The sequence below is a fragment of the Aythya marila genome (assembly GCF_965140915.1).
Source record: "Aythya marila genome assembly, contig: HAP1_HAP1_SCAFFOLD_755, whole genome shotgun sequence".
NCBI lineage: Eukaryota > Metazoa > Chordata > Aves > Anseriformes > Anatidae > Aythya > Aythya marila.
In genome coordinates, this window is record NW_028137706.1 from 329 (window position 1) to 12,926 (window position 12,598).

The 12,598-nt window shown below is 66.3% G+C and overlaps 6 protein-coding genes across 6 annotated transcripts; 3 read left to right on the forward strand and 3 right to left on the reverse strand.

Moving 5' to 3' along the window:
• Positions 1–366: 366 nt before the first annotated feature.
• On the forward strand, positions 367–1,437 carry LOC309890605 (uncharacterized protein; the record flags this gene model as incomplete). The annotated part of the gene is made up of 3 exons (XM_082785029.1): positions 367–478; positions 609–937; positions 1,051–1,437. The coding sequence occupies 3 exons, from the start codon at positions 367–369 to the stop codon at positions 1,435–1,437; spliced, it is 828 nt and encodes a 275-aa protein (XP_082641155.1).
• Positions 1,438–3,162: 1,725 nt separating this feature from the next.
• LOC309890606 (feather keratin 4-like) lies at positions 3,163–4,266 on the reverse strand. The gene is made up of 2 exons (XM_082785030.1): positions 4,118–4,266; positions 3,163–4,001 (listed from the first exon to the last, which is right to left on the reverse strand). Exon 2 carries the CDS (start codon positions 3,978–3,980, stop codon positions 3,615–3,617), a length of 366 nt encoding a protein of 121 aa, XP_082641156.1. The 5' UTR covers positions 3,981–4,001; positions 4,118–4,266; the 3' UTR covers positions 3,163–3,614.
• Positions 4,267–5,160: 894 nt separating this feature from the next.
• LOC309890618 (feather keratin 4-like) lies at positions 5,161–5,535 on the forward strand (the record flags this gene model as incomplete). The annotated part of the gene is made up of 1 exon (XM_082785041.1): positions 5,161–5,535. The coding sequence occupies exon 1, from the start codon at positions 5,170–5,172 to the stop codon at positions 5,533–5,535; it is 366 nt and encodes a 121-aa protein (XP_082641167.1). The 5' UTR covers positions 5,161–5,169.
• A 1,729-nt stretch (positions 5,536–7,264) lies between these two features.
• Positions 7,265–8,126, reverse strand: LOC309890609 (feather keratin 4-like). Its single transcript, XM_082785032.1, has one exon. It carries the CDS (start codon positions 8,080–8,082, stop codon positions 7,717–7,719), a length of 366 nt encoding a protein of 121 aa, XP_082641158.1. The 5' UTR covers positions 8,083–8,126; the 3' UTR covers positions 7,265–7,716.
• A 328-nt stretch (positions 8,127–8,454) lies between these two features.
• Positions 8,455–9,637, forward strand: LOC309890612 (uncharacterized protein; the record flags this gene model as incomplete). The annotated part of the gene is made up of 3 exons (XM_082785035.1): positions 8,455–8,545; positions 8,809–9,041; positions 9,251–9,637. The coding sequence occupies 3 exons, from the start codon at positions 8,455–8,457 to the stop codon at positions 9,635–9,637; spliced, it is 711 nt and encodes a 236-aa protein (XP_082641161.1).
• Positions 9,638–11,362: 1,725 nt separating this feature from the next.
• Positions 11,363–12,434, reverse strand: LOC309890617 (feather keratin 4-like). The gene is made up of 2 exons (XM_082785040.1): positions 12,318–12,434; positions 11,363–12,201 (listed from the first exon to the last, which is right to left on the reverse strand). Exon 2 carries the CDS (start codon positions 12,178–12,180, stop codon positions 11,815–11,817), a length of 366 nt encoding a protein of 121 aa, XP_082641166.1. The 5' UTR covers positions 12,181–12,201; positions 12,318–12,434; the 3' UTR covers positions 11,363–11,814.
• Between the last annotated feature and the right edge of the window lie 164 nt (positions 12,435–12,598).

The following is a 12,598-nucleotide window of genomic DNA, read 5'->3' on the forward strand; positions in this document are numbered from 1 at the left end:
GAAGCGCTCGCAGACTTACCCTGTTCCCCAAGGAGAAGGCGGTCAGAGCAGTGCTTGCGAGAGCCCCGCGCAGGCCGAGCTTTTATCCAGGCCCCGCCATTGCGCAGCGCCCGCTGGGCCAATGGGCAGAGGCGGCACTCCCTCCTGCCGAGGCCAGGCTGTCCTGCTCCTGCCCTCCCTGAGTCAGCATCCCCTGTCCGGACCAGCACAGGCCCCTTTGCTGGCTTCCCTCCCCTTTCCGCTTGGCGGGCCAAATGCGTGGTGCTGAGCAGGCAGTGCCCGAGAGGAGCGCCTTTGATTTGGCGTTTCGTCACCTCGCCCCTCTGCAGATAACAACTGCAGTGCGTACGTCATGGAGGCGCTGGCATGTGGCTGCTCCTTGCCCAGCGCCACGACCCCGCTCTGCCCTGGGGCTCTCCACAGCGCGCACGCGGCCACCCTGAGACCAAGCCCCTGGGGAAGAGCTGCGGCACGCAGGGTGCTGGCAGCCCGCCTGTGTCACACTGCATGCCCTCTTAGGCACGCAGGGGATGAGACGGCAGCGGGGCTAATTTGCCCATTAGGTGAGGGCTGGCGAGCGTCCGAGCGGGGTAATTGCAGGGGCTGAGGGAGCGGGTGGGGGCTGGCGAGGAACCGGCGTCAGCACAACAGCCCCGTGGCGCGCAGGGAGGAGGCTGGGGCTCGGCCACCACGGGCCACGTGCCCCCAGCGCGGCCAGCTCCTCCCCGCGCTCGCCAGCCCCCATAAAAGCGTGGTCCTGGGCAAGCGCTGGCATCCGCCGCTCCTGCCTGGCTCTGCACGGGAAAAGGGTGGGTGGCGGGGCCTCGTCGGGCAGGGGCCGGTGTGGGGCTCCCTGGCCACCAGAGCTCTGCCGGACGCGCTGTGGGCAGAGGGGCTCTGTGGGGGCAGGCGAGGGCCGCGGGCACGCAGGGAGCAGGCGTGGAGAGCCGGGGCGGGCTGAGGAGGGAGTCCCCTGGCTGTGGCACGGGCCCTGCTCTGCCAGGGCATCTCCTCACTCACAGCACCGGCCCTGGGGGCTTTGCATTGCAGGCTCAGCTCTCTCACACCAAGATGGCTTGCAACGACGTGTACCCGCCGAAAACCAGCGTCGCCGTCCCCCAGCCCATCGCTGAGAGCTGCAACGAGCTGTGCGCGCGGCAGTGCCCTGACTCGACGGCCTTCATCCAGCCGCCCCCCGTTGTCGTCACCTTCCCCGGCCCCATCCTCAGCTCCTTCCCCCAGCAAGCCGTGGTGGGCTCCTCCGGAGCACCCGCCTTTGGGGGCTCCCTGGGGCTGGGGGGCCTCTACGGCGCGGGGGCCACCCAGGGCTCGGGGGGCCTCTGCACCTTTGGCAGGCCCTACGCTTCTCCCGCCTGCAGCCCCTACGTCTTGCCGCGCTACAGCAAGAAGCTGTGGGACACCTGTGGGCCCTGCTAAAGCCACGCCCGTGCCACCTCTTCTCCTCTCGTCCTTCCTCCTCCTCCTCTTCACAGACACGTGACTCCTCCGGTGCTGCCCCCCAGGGCCCTTTCTTGGCCCTGGGCCGGCCAGCGCCTGGCAGAAGCCTGAAGGAAGAACGCCTCTCTGGAAGCCCCAGGCACCACCGGCCTGCCTGGGCCTTGCTCGTGGCTCTGTGCTTCTGTCCTTTCCTGCCTTGACAATAAAGCAAGCCTGCATCCAATGCCTGCCTCTCCGCCTTTCCTTCCCAGGCCCCGCGGGGGCTCCAGGGCTCCCTCCGCCTGCACATGGCCCCTTCGCTCTCCCAGCCCCCCAAAGAGCCGGGGCGCCCTGGACAAAGTCCCTGGCAGCCCTGCCTCCCACACTGAGGGCTGCAGCCCATCTCCCAGGGCCCTGCCTGGAAGCAGCCTGCTCCCCGCCTCCAGCAGGGCCGCCTCCAGACGCTCCACACAAGGTCCTGAAACAGAGGGGAACCCCGAGCCAGGAGCAGCAGCACGCCAACTGCCGCCTCCACGCAGCGCCACCTGAACAAAGCTTAAGCCTTGTCCAAAACACTTCTCTGCCCAGCCCGCTCCCGGGCTTACACACTCCTGTAGCTGAAGAAAGAGCTTCTCCCAAAGAGCCAAGCCAAACTTCTCCCAGGGCACCGTTCAGCTCTGAGCTTTTCCCTCACAGCCCAGCAGTTAGCAGAGCTTATCTTTAGCAGGCAATTTCTATACAATTAGCACAGCTTGCAGTCCAACCAAACTTCTAGGAACCAGCTCGGCTTCCTTATTATCTAGCATTCTTGCATTTCCTAGACGGTTCAGTCATGCGGACCCTCGTCCAAATCCTTACTAATCACCACCACACCAGCACCACAGGCTAGAGCCAGTCTTGACCGGAAAGAACTCACTCTACTCCAAGGAAGAAGACAACGCCGCAGGCAGCCCTGAGCACCCAGGGAGCAGAGGCTTCTTCCTGCCAGCCAGCCAGCCAGCCAGCCAGCCAGCCAGCAGCAGCAGCAGCAGCTCCAGCCTGAGTGCCACATGGGGCTTGCTGCCGCTTCGTTTTATAGCCAGTGTTCCCTGAGCTGTGCCACTTCCCTCTTCCTTAACGGGCGTCACCACACCCAAGGATCCAGCACGTGGGCTTTGTGCTAACACTGATGGGCTTAATCCCAGGGCCAGCAGGAGGCTTGCCTGGGAAGAGGTGTCACCTCAGCCTGGGGCCACAAAGGGGGAGACAGAAGGGGAGGGGGCGACCCATGCTCAGCGTCCTTACGTCTTACGGCTGCTGCTAACCCTATTGCCAATGAGCAGGAGCAGGGGGGAGCGCTCACAGCCCCAAGGCACGTTGCTGGCTCCTGCTCCACTGGGCGGCCACCAGCCCCACGGCCATTTCTGCAAGGCTGCCCTCCAGCAAGGGACCGGCCCTGCACTCACCGTGTGCAGCGCTCAGCCATCCCTGCTCTCCGGCCTCTTCCTCTGCGCTTCTTGCCCGAGACGGTGCCTCGCTTCTGCGGAGTAGCGCCACTTGGCAGAGCTGGTTGCGCTCCCGGGCGGAGAAGGCCAGGCAAAGCAGAACTGCCAGCACCTCTCCTGCTCTCTGCCCTAATGCCCTGGGCCTCCCAGCACCAGCGTGTGCCCTCCCCCGGAGCCTCCACTACGCCCCGCAGGGCTGCTTTCCTGCCTCGGAACACAGAAAGAGGAAGAGAGAGAGGAGTGGATGCAGGAAACCTTTATTGTGCCCGGCACGGCAGGAGAAGTGGACAGAGAGCTGGAGCAGGAGCCAGCGGGGCTGGCTGTGGCGTGTCGGGGGGACAGAGGATCTTCTCCAGAGCGTGGCTTCTGGTTGCGCAAGCCCCGGCGGTGCGGCACTGCAGCTCGGGAGGACTTGGTCCATGGGCCCCACAGGCCTTGAAGGGTCTTGCTTCTGCTGCGGAGAGCAGGAGGGGGGAAGAGAGAGCGGGAGAGCAGAGGGCAGGCTGGGCGAAAGGCCCTGGCCATGGAGGAAGGAGGAGTAGAATAGGGTGCGAGAGGCCGAAGGGGCCGGCACAGCCAGCTGCCCAGGCCTTGGCTGGGGCTGGAGATGCTCAGCGCTCCTCAGCGCCCCGTGCCCACGAGCTCAGCCATGCGTCGCGGCAGCTGGCAGGGGGTCTGGGGCAGGACATGGCTTTAGCAGGGCCCACAGGTGTCCCACAGCTTCTTGCTGTAGCGCGGCAAGAGGTAGGGGCTGCAGGCGGGAGAAGCGTAGGGCCTGCCAAAGGTGCAGAGGCCCCCCGAGCCCTGGGTGGCCCCCGCGCCGTAGAGGCCCCCCAGCCCCAGGGAGCCCCCAAAGGCGGGTGCTCCGGAGGAGCCCACCACGGCTTGCTGGGGGAAGGAGCTGAGGATGGGGCCGGGGAAGGTGACGACAACGGGGGGCGGCTGGATGAAGGCCGTCGAGTCGGGGCACTGCCGCGCGCACAGCTCGTTGCAGCTCTCAGCGATGGGCTGGGGGACGGCGACGCTGGTTTTCGGTGGGCACAGGTCGTAGCAAGCCATCTTGCGGGATTGGACGGTGCTCTGCAAGAGGGCACAGAGTGCGATGCGAGGGAGCAGTAGACGGCAGCTGGCCAGGCTGAGGCGCCGGGGCCAGGGGCAGGGGCCAGCGGCAGGAGGAGAAGCGCTCGCAGACTTACCCTGTTCCCCAAGGAGAAGGCGGTCAGAGCAGTGCTTGCGAGAGCCCCGCGCAGGCCGAGCTTTTATCCAGGCCCCGCCATTGCGCAGCGCCCGCTGGGCCAATGGGCAGAGGCGGCACTCCCTCCTGCCGAGGCCAGGCTGTCCTGCTCCTGCCCTCCCTGAGTCAGCATCCCCTGTCCGGACCAGCACAGGCCCCTTTGCTGGCTTCCCTCCCCTTTCCGCTTGGCGGGCCAAATGCGTGGTGCTGAGCAGGCAGTGCCCGAGAGGAGCGCCTTTGATTTGGCGTTTCGTCACCTCGCCCCTCTGCAGATAACAACTGCAGTGCGTACGTCATGGAGGCGCTGGCGTGTGGCTGCTCCTTGCCCAGCGCCACGACTCCGCTCTGCCCTGGGGCTCTCCACAGCGCGCACGCGGCCACCCTGAGACCAAGCCCCTGGGGAAGAGCTGCGGCACGCAGGGTGCTGGCAGCCCGCCTGTGTCACACTGCATGCCCTCTTAGGCACGCAGGGGATGAGACGGCAGCGGGGCTAATTTGCCCATTAGGTGAGGGCTGGCGAGCGTCCGAGCGGGGTAATTGCAGGGGCTGAGGGAGCGGGTGGGGGCTGGCGAGGAACCGGCGTCAGCACAACAGCCCCGTGGCGCGCAGGGAGGAGGCTGGGGCTCGGCCACCACGGGCCACGTGCCCCCAGCGCGGCCAGCTCCTCCCCGCGCTCGCCAGCCCCCATAAAAGCGTGGTCCTGGGCAAGCGCTGGCATCCGCCGCTCCTGCCTGGCTCTGCACGGGAAAAGGGTGGGTGGCGGGGCCTCGTCGGGCAGGGGCCGGTGTGGGGCTCCCTGGCCACCAGAGCTCTGCCGGACGCGCTGTGGGCAGAGGGGCTCTGTGGGGGCAGGCGAGGGCCGCGGGCACGCAGGGAGCAGGCGTGGAGAGCCGGGGCGGGCTGAGGAGGGAGTCCCCTGGCTGTGGCACGGGCCCTGCTCTGCCAGGGCATCTCCTCACTCACAGCACCGGCCCTGGGGGCTTTGCATTGCAGGCTCAGCTCTCTCACACCAAGATGGCTTGCAACGACCTGTACCCGCCGAAAACCAGCGTCGCCGTCCCCCAGCCCATCGCTGAGAGCTGCAACGAGCTGTGCGCGCGGCAGTGCCCTGACTCGACGGCCTTCATCCAGCCGCCCCCCGTTGTCGTCACCTTCCCCGGCCCCATCCTCAGCTCCTTCCCCCAGCAAGCCGTGGTGGGCTCCTCCGGAGCACCCGCCTTTGGGGGCTCCCTGGGGCTGGGGGGCCTCTACGGCGCGGGGGCCACCCAGGGCTCGGGGGGCCTCTGCACCTTTGGCAGGCCCTACGCTTCTCCCGCCTGCAGCCCCTACGTCTTGCCGCGCTACAGCAAGAAGCTGTGGGACACCTGTGGGCCCTGCTAAAGCCACGCCCGTGCCACCTCTTCTCCTCTCGTCCTTCCTCCTCCTCCTCTTCACAGACACGTGACTCCTCCGGTGCTGCCCCCCAGGGCCCTTTCTTGGCCCTGGGCCGGCCAGCGCCTGGCAGAAGCCTGAAGGAAGAACGCCTCTCTGGAAGCCCCAGGCACCACCGGCCTGCCTGGGCCTTGCTCGTGGCTCTGTGCTTCTGTCCTTTCCTGCCTTGACAATAAAGCAAGCCTGCATCCAATGCCTGCCTCTCCGCCTTTCCTTCCCAGGCCCCGCGGGGGCTCCAGGGCTCCCTCCGCCTGCACATGGCCCCTTCGCTCTCCCAGCCCCCCAAAGAGCCGGGGCGCCCTGGACAAAGTCCCTGGCAGCCCTGCCTCCCACACTGAGGGCTGCAGCCCATCTCCCAGGGCCCTGCCTGGAAGCAGCCTGCTCCCCGCCTCCAGCAGGGCCGCCTCCAGACGCTCCACACAAGGTCCTGAAACAGAGGGGAACCCCGAGCCAGGAGCAGCAGCACGCCAACTGCCGCCTCCACGCAGCGCCACCTGAACAAAGCTTAAGCCTTGTCCAAAACACTTCTCTGCCCAGCCCGCTCCCGGGCTTACACACTCCTGTAGCTGAAGAAAGAGCTTCTCCCAAAGAGCCAAGCCAAACTTCTCCCAGGGCACCGTTCAGCTCTGAGCTTTTCCCTCACAGCCCAGCAGTTAGCAGAGCTTATCTTTAGCAGGCAATTTCTATACAATTAGCACAGCTTGCAGTCCAACCAAACTTCTAGGAACCAGCTCGGCTTCCTTATTATCTAGCATTCTTGCATTTCCTAGACGGTTCAGTCATGCGGACCCTCGTCCAAATCCTTACTAATCACCACCACACCAGCACCACAGGCTAGAGCCAGTCTTGACCGGAAAGAACTCACTCTACTCCAAGGAAGAAGACAACGCCGCAGGCAGCCCTGAGCACCCAGGGAGCAGAGGCTTCTTCCTGCCAGCCAGCCAGCCAGCCAGCCAGCCAGCCAGCCAGCAGCAGCAGCAGCAGCTCCAGCCTGAGTGCCACATGGGGCTTGCTGCCGCTTCGTTTTATAGCCAGTGTTCCCTGAGCTGTGCCACTTCCCTCTTCCTTAACGGGCGTCACCACACCCAAGGATCCAGCACGTGGGCTTTGTGCTAACACTGATGGGCTTAATCCCAGGGCCAGCAGGAGGCTTGCCTGGGAAGAGGTGTCACCTCAGCCTGGGGCCACAAAGGGGGAGACAGAAGGGGAGGGGGCGACCCATGCTCAGCGTCCTTACGTCTTACGGCTGCTGCTAACCCTATTGCCAATGAGCAGGAGCAGGGGGGAGCGCTCACGGCCCCAAGGCACGTTGCTGGCTCCTGCTCCACTGGGCGGCCACCAGCCCCACGGCCATTTCTGCAAGGCTGCCCTCCAGCAAGGGACCGGCCCTGCACTCACCGTGTGCAGCGCTCAGCCATCCCTGCTCTCCGGCCTCTTCCTCTGCGCTTCTTGCCCGAGACGGTGCCTCGCTTCTGCGGAGTAGCGCCACTTGGCAGAGCTGGTTGCGCTCCCGGGCGGAGAAGGCCAGGCAAAGCAGAACTGCCAGCACCTCTCCTGCTCTCTGCCCTAATGCCCTGGGCCTCCCAGCACCAGCGTGTGCCCTCCCCCGGAGCCTCCACTACGCCCCGCAGGGCTGCTTTCCTGCCTCGGAACACAGAAAGAGGAAGAGAGAGAGGAGTGGATGCAGGAAACCTTTATTGTGCCCGGCACGGCAGGAGAAGTGGACAGAGAGCTGGAGCAGGAGCCAGCGGGGCTGGCTGTGGCGTGTCGGGGGGACAGAGGATCTTCTCCAGAGCGTGGCTTCTGGTTGCGCAAGCCCCGGCGGTGCGGCACTGCAGCTCGGGAGGACTTGGTCCATGGGCCCCACAGGCCTTGAAGGGTCTTGCTTCTGCTGCGGAGAGCAGGAGGGGGGAAGAGAGAGCGGGAGAGCAGAGGGCAGGCTGGGCGAAAGGCCCTGGCCATGGAGGAAGGAGGAGTAGAATAGGGCGCGAGAGGCCGAAGGGGCCGGCACAGCCAGCTGCCCAGGCCTTGGCTGGGGCTGGAGATGCTCAGCGCTCCTCAGCGCCCCGTGCCCACGAGCTCAGCCATGCGTCGCGGCAGCTGGCAGGGGGTCTGGGGCAGGACATGGCTTTAGCAGGGCCCACAGGTGTCCCACAGCTTCTTGCTGTAGCGCGGCAAGACGTAGGGGCTGCAGGCGGGAGAAGCGTAGGGCCTGCCAAAGGTGCAGAGGCCCCCCGAGCCCTGGGTGGCCCCCGCGCCGTAGAGGCCCCCCAGCCCCAGGGAGCCCCCAAAGGCGGGTGCTCCGGAGGAGCCCACCACGGCTTGCTGGGGGAAGGAGCTGAGGATGGGGCCGGGGAAGGTGACGACAACGGGGGGCGGCTGGATGAAGGCCGTCGAGTCGGGGCACTGCCGCGCGCACAGCTCGTTGCAGCTCTCAGCGATGGGCTGGGGGACGGCGACGCTGGTTTTCGGTGGGCACAGGTCGTAGCAAGCCATCTTGCGGGATTGGACGGTGCTCTGCAAGAGGGCACAGAGTGCGATGCGAGGGAGCAGTAGACGGCAGCTGGCCAGGCTGAGGCGCCGGGGCCAGGGGCAGGGGCCAGCGGCAGGAGGAGAAGCGCTCGCAGACTTACCCTGTTCCCCAAGGAGAAGGCGGTCAGAGCAGTGCTTGCGAGAGCCCCGCGCAGGCCGAGCTTTTATCCAGGCCCCGCCATTGCGCAGCGCCCACTGGGCCAATGGGCAGAGGCGGCACTCCCTCCTGCCGAGGCCAGGTTGTCCTGCTCCTGCCCTCCCTGAGTCAGCATCCCCTGTCCGGACCAGCACAGGCCCCTTTGCTGGCTTCCCTCCCCTTTCCGCTTGGCGGGCCAAATGCGTGGTGCTGAGCAGGCAGTGCCCGAGAGGAGCGCCTTTGATTTGGCGTTTCGTCACCTCGCCCCTCTGCAGATAACAACTGCAGTGCGTACGTCATGGAGGCGCTGGCGTGTGGCTGCTCCTTGCCCAGCGCCACGACCCCGCTCTGCCCTGGGGCTCTCCACAGCGCGCACGCGGCCACCCTGAGACCAAGCCCCTGGGGAAGAGCTGCGGCACGCAGGGTGCTGGCAGCCCACCTGTGTCACACTGCATGCCCTCTTAGGCACGCAGGGGATGAGACGGCAGCGGGGCTAATTTGCCCATTAGGTGAGGGCTGGCGAGCGTCCGAGCGGGGTAATTGCAGGGGCTGAGGGAGCGGGTGGGGGCTGGCGAGGAACCGGCGTCAGCACAACAGCCCCGTGGCGCGCAGGGAGGAGGCTGGGGCTCGGCCACCACGGGCCACGTGCCCCCAGCGCGGCCAGCTCCTCCCCGCGCTCGCCAGCCCCCATAAAAGCGTGGTCCTGGGCAAGCGCTGGCATCCGCCGCTCCTGCCTGGCTCTGCACGGGAAAAGGGTGGGTGGCGGGGCCTCGTCGGGCAGGGGCCGGTGTGGGGCTCCCTGGCCACCAGAGCTCTGCCGGACGCGCTGTGGGCAGAGGGGCTCTGTGGGGGCAGGCGAGGGCCGCGGGCACGCAGGGAGCAGGCGTGGAGAGCCGGGGCAGGCTGAGGAGGGAGTCCCCTGGCTGTGGCACGGGCCCTGCTCTGCCAGGGCATCTCCTCACTCACAGCACCGGCCCTGGGGGCTTTGCATTGCAGGCTCAGCTCTCTCACACCAAGATGGCTTGCAACGACGTGTACCCGCCGAAAACCAGCGTCGCCGTCCCCCAGCCCATCGCTGAGAGCTGCAACGAGCTGTGCGCGCGGCAGTGCCCTGACTCGACGGCCTTCATCCAGCCGCCCCCCGTTGTCGTCACCTTCCCCGGCCCCATCCTCAGCTCCTTCCCCCAGCAAGCCGTGGTGGGCTCCTCCGGAGCACCCGCCTTTGGGGGCTCCCTGGGGCTGGGGGGCCTCTACGGCGCGGGGGCCACCCAGGGCTCGGGGGGCCTCTGCACCTTTGGCAGGCCCTACGCTTCTCCCGCCTGCAGCCCCTACGTCTTGCCGCGCTACAGCAAGAAGCTGTGGGACACCTGTGGGCCCTGCTAAAGCCACGCCCGTGCCACCTCTTCTCCTCTCGTCCTTCCTCCTCCTCCTCTTCACAGACACGTGACTCCTCCGGTGCTGCCCCCCAGGGCCCTTTCTTGGCCCTGGGCCGGCCAGCGCCTGGCAGAAGCCTGAAGGAAGAACGCCTCTCTGGAAGCCCCAGGCACCACCGGCCTGCCTGGGCCTTGCTCGTGGCTCTGTGCTTCTGTCCTTTCCTGCCTTGACAATAAAGCAAGCCTGCATCCAATGCCTGCCTCTCCGCCTTTCCTTCCCAGGCCCCGCGGGGGCTCCAGGGCTCCCTCCGCCTGCACATGGCCCCTTCGCTCTCCCAGCCCCCCAAAGAGCCGGGGCGCCCTGGACAAAGTCCCTGGCAGCCCTGCCTCCCACACTGAGGGCTGCAGCCCATCTCCCAGGGCCCTGCCTGGAAGCAGCCTGCTCCCCGCCTCCAGCAGGGCCGCCTCCAGACGCTCCACACAAGGTCCTGAAACAGAGGGGAACCCCGAGCCAGGAGCAGCAGCACGCCAACTGCCGCCTCCACGCAGCGCCACCTGAACAAAGCTTAAGCCTTGTCCAAAACACTTCTCTGCCCAGCCCGCTCCCGGGCTTACACACTCCTGTAGCTGAAGAAAGAGCTTCTCCCAAAGAGCCAAGCCAAACTTCTCCCAGGGCACCGTTCAGCTCTGAGCTTTTCCCTCACAGCCCAGCAGTTAGCAGAGCTTATCTTTAGCAGGCAATTTCTATACAATTAGCACAGCTTGCAGTCCAACCAAACTTCTAGGAACCAGCTCGGCTTCCTTATTATCTAGCATTCTTGCATTTCCTAGACGGTTCAGTCATGCGGACCCTCGTCCAAATCCTTACTAATCACCACCACACCAGCACCACAGGCTAGAGCCAGTCTTGACCGGAAAGAACTCACTCTACTCCAAGGAAGAAGACAACGCCGCAGGCAGCCCTGAGCACCCAGGGAGCAGAGGCTTCTTCCTGCCAGCCAGCCAGCCAGCCAGCCAGCCAGCCAGCAGCAGCAGCAGCAGCTCCAGCCTGAGTGCCACATGGGGCTTGCTGCCGCTTCGTTTTATAGCCAGTGTTCCCTGAGCTGTGCCACTTCCCTCTTCCTTAACGGGCGTCACCACACCCAAGGATCCAGCACGTGGGCTTTGTGCTAACACTGATGGGCTTAATCCCAGGGCCAGCAGGAGGCTTGCCTGGGAAGAGGTGTCACCTCAGCCTGGGGCCACAAAGGGGGAGACAGAAGGGGAGGGGGCGACCCATGCTCAGCGTCCTTACGTCTTACGGCTGCTGCTAACCCTATTGCCAATGAGCAGGAGCAGGGGGGAGCGCTCACGGCCCCAAGGCACGTTGCTGGCTCCTGCTCCACTGGGCGGCCACCAGCCCCACGGCCATTTCTGCAAGGCTGCCCTCCAGCAAGGGACCGGCCCTGCACTCACCGTGTGCAGCGCTCAGCCATCCCTGCTCTCCGGCCTCTTCCTCTGCGCTTCTTGCCCGAGACGGTGCCTCGCTTCTGCGGAGCTGCGCCACTTGGCAGAGCTGGTCGCGCTCCCAGGCGGAGAAGGCCAGGCAAAGCAGAACTGCCAGCACCTCTCCTGCTCTCTGCCCTAATGCCCTGGGCCTCCCAGCACCAGCGTGTGCCCTCCCCCGGAGCCTCCGCTACGCCCCGCAAGGCTGCTTTCCTGCCTCGGAACTCAGAAAGAGGAAGAGAGAGAGGAGTGGATGCAGGAAACCTTTATTGTGCCCGGCACGGCAGGAGAAGTGGACAGAGAGCTGGAGCAGGAGCCAGCGGGGCTGGCTGTGGCGTGTCGGGGGGACAGAGGATCTTCTCCAGAGCGTGGCTTCTGGTTGCGCAAGCCCCGGCGGTGCGGCACTGCAGCTCGGGAGGACTTGGTCCATGGGCCCCACAGGCCTTGAAGGGTCTTGCTTCTGCTGCGGAGAGCAGGAGGGGGGAAGAGAGAGCGGGAGAGCAGAGGGCAGGCTGGGCGAAAGGCCCTGGCCATGGAGGAAGGAGGAGTAGAATAGGGCGCGAGAGGCCGAAGGGGCCAGCACAGCCAGCTGCCCAGGCCTTGGCTGGGGCTGGAGATGCTCAGCGCTCCTCAGCGCCCCGTGCCCACGAGCTCAGCCATGCGTCGCGGCAGCTGGCAGGGGGTCTGGGGCAGGACATGGCTTTAGCAGGGCCCACAGGTGTCCCACAGCTTCTTGCTGTAGCGCGGCAAGAGGTAGGGGCTGCAGGCGGGAGAAGCGTAGGGCCTGCCAAAGGTGCAGAGGCCCCCCGAGCCCTGGGAGGCCCCCGCGCCGTAGAGGCCCCCCAGCCCCAGGGAGCCCCCAAAGGCGGGTGCTCCGGAGGAGCCCACCACGGCTTGCTGGGGGAAGGAGCTGAGGATGGGGCCGGGGAAGGTGACGACAACGGGGGGCGGCTGGATGAAGGCCGTCGAGTCGGGGCACTGCCGCGCGCACAGCTCGTTGCAGCTCTCAGCGATGGGCTGGGGGACGGCGACGCTGGTTTTCGGTGGGCACAGGTCGTAGCAAGCCATCTTGCGGGATTGGACGGTGCTCTGCAAGAGGGCACAGAGTGCGATGCGAGGGAGCAGTAGACGGCAGCTGGCCAGGCTGAGGCGCCGGGGCCAGGGGCAGGGGCCAGCGGCAGGAGGAGAAGCGCTCGCAGACTTACCCTGTTCCCCAAGGAGAAGGCGGTCAGAGCAGTGCTTGCGAGAGCCCCGCGCAGGCCGAGCTTTTATCCAGGCCCCGCCATTGCGCAGCGCCCGCTGGGCCAATGGGCAGAGGCGGCACTCCCTCCTGCCGAGGCCAGGCTGTCCTGCTCCTGCCCTCCCTGAGTCAGCATCCCCTGTCCGGACCAGCACAGGCCCCTTTGCTGGCTTCCCTCCCTTTCCGCTTGGCGGGCCAAATGCGTGGTGCTGAGCAGGCAGTGCCCGAGAGGAGCGCCTTTGATTT

What these genes read in the sequence shown, in the direction of transcription:
- LOC309890606 (XM_082785030.1), bottom strand. Translation starts at nt 3,980, where the DNA reads ATGGCTTGCTACGACCTGTGCCCACCGAAAACCAGCGTCGCCGTCCCC.
- LOC309890609 (XM_082785032.1), bottom strand. Translation starts at nt 8,082, where the DNA reads ATGGCTTGCTACGACCTGTGCCCACCGAAAACCAGCGTCGCCGTCCCC.
- LOC309890617 (XM_082785040.1), bottom strand. Translation starts at nt 12,180, where the DNA reads ATGGCTTGCTACGACCTGTGCCCACCGAAAACCAGCGTCGCCGTCCCC.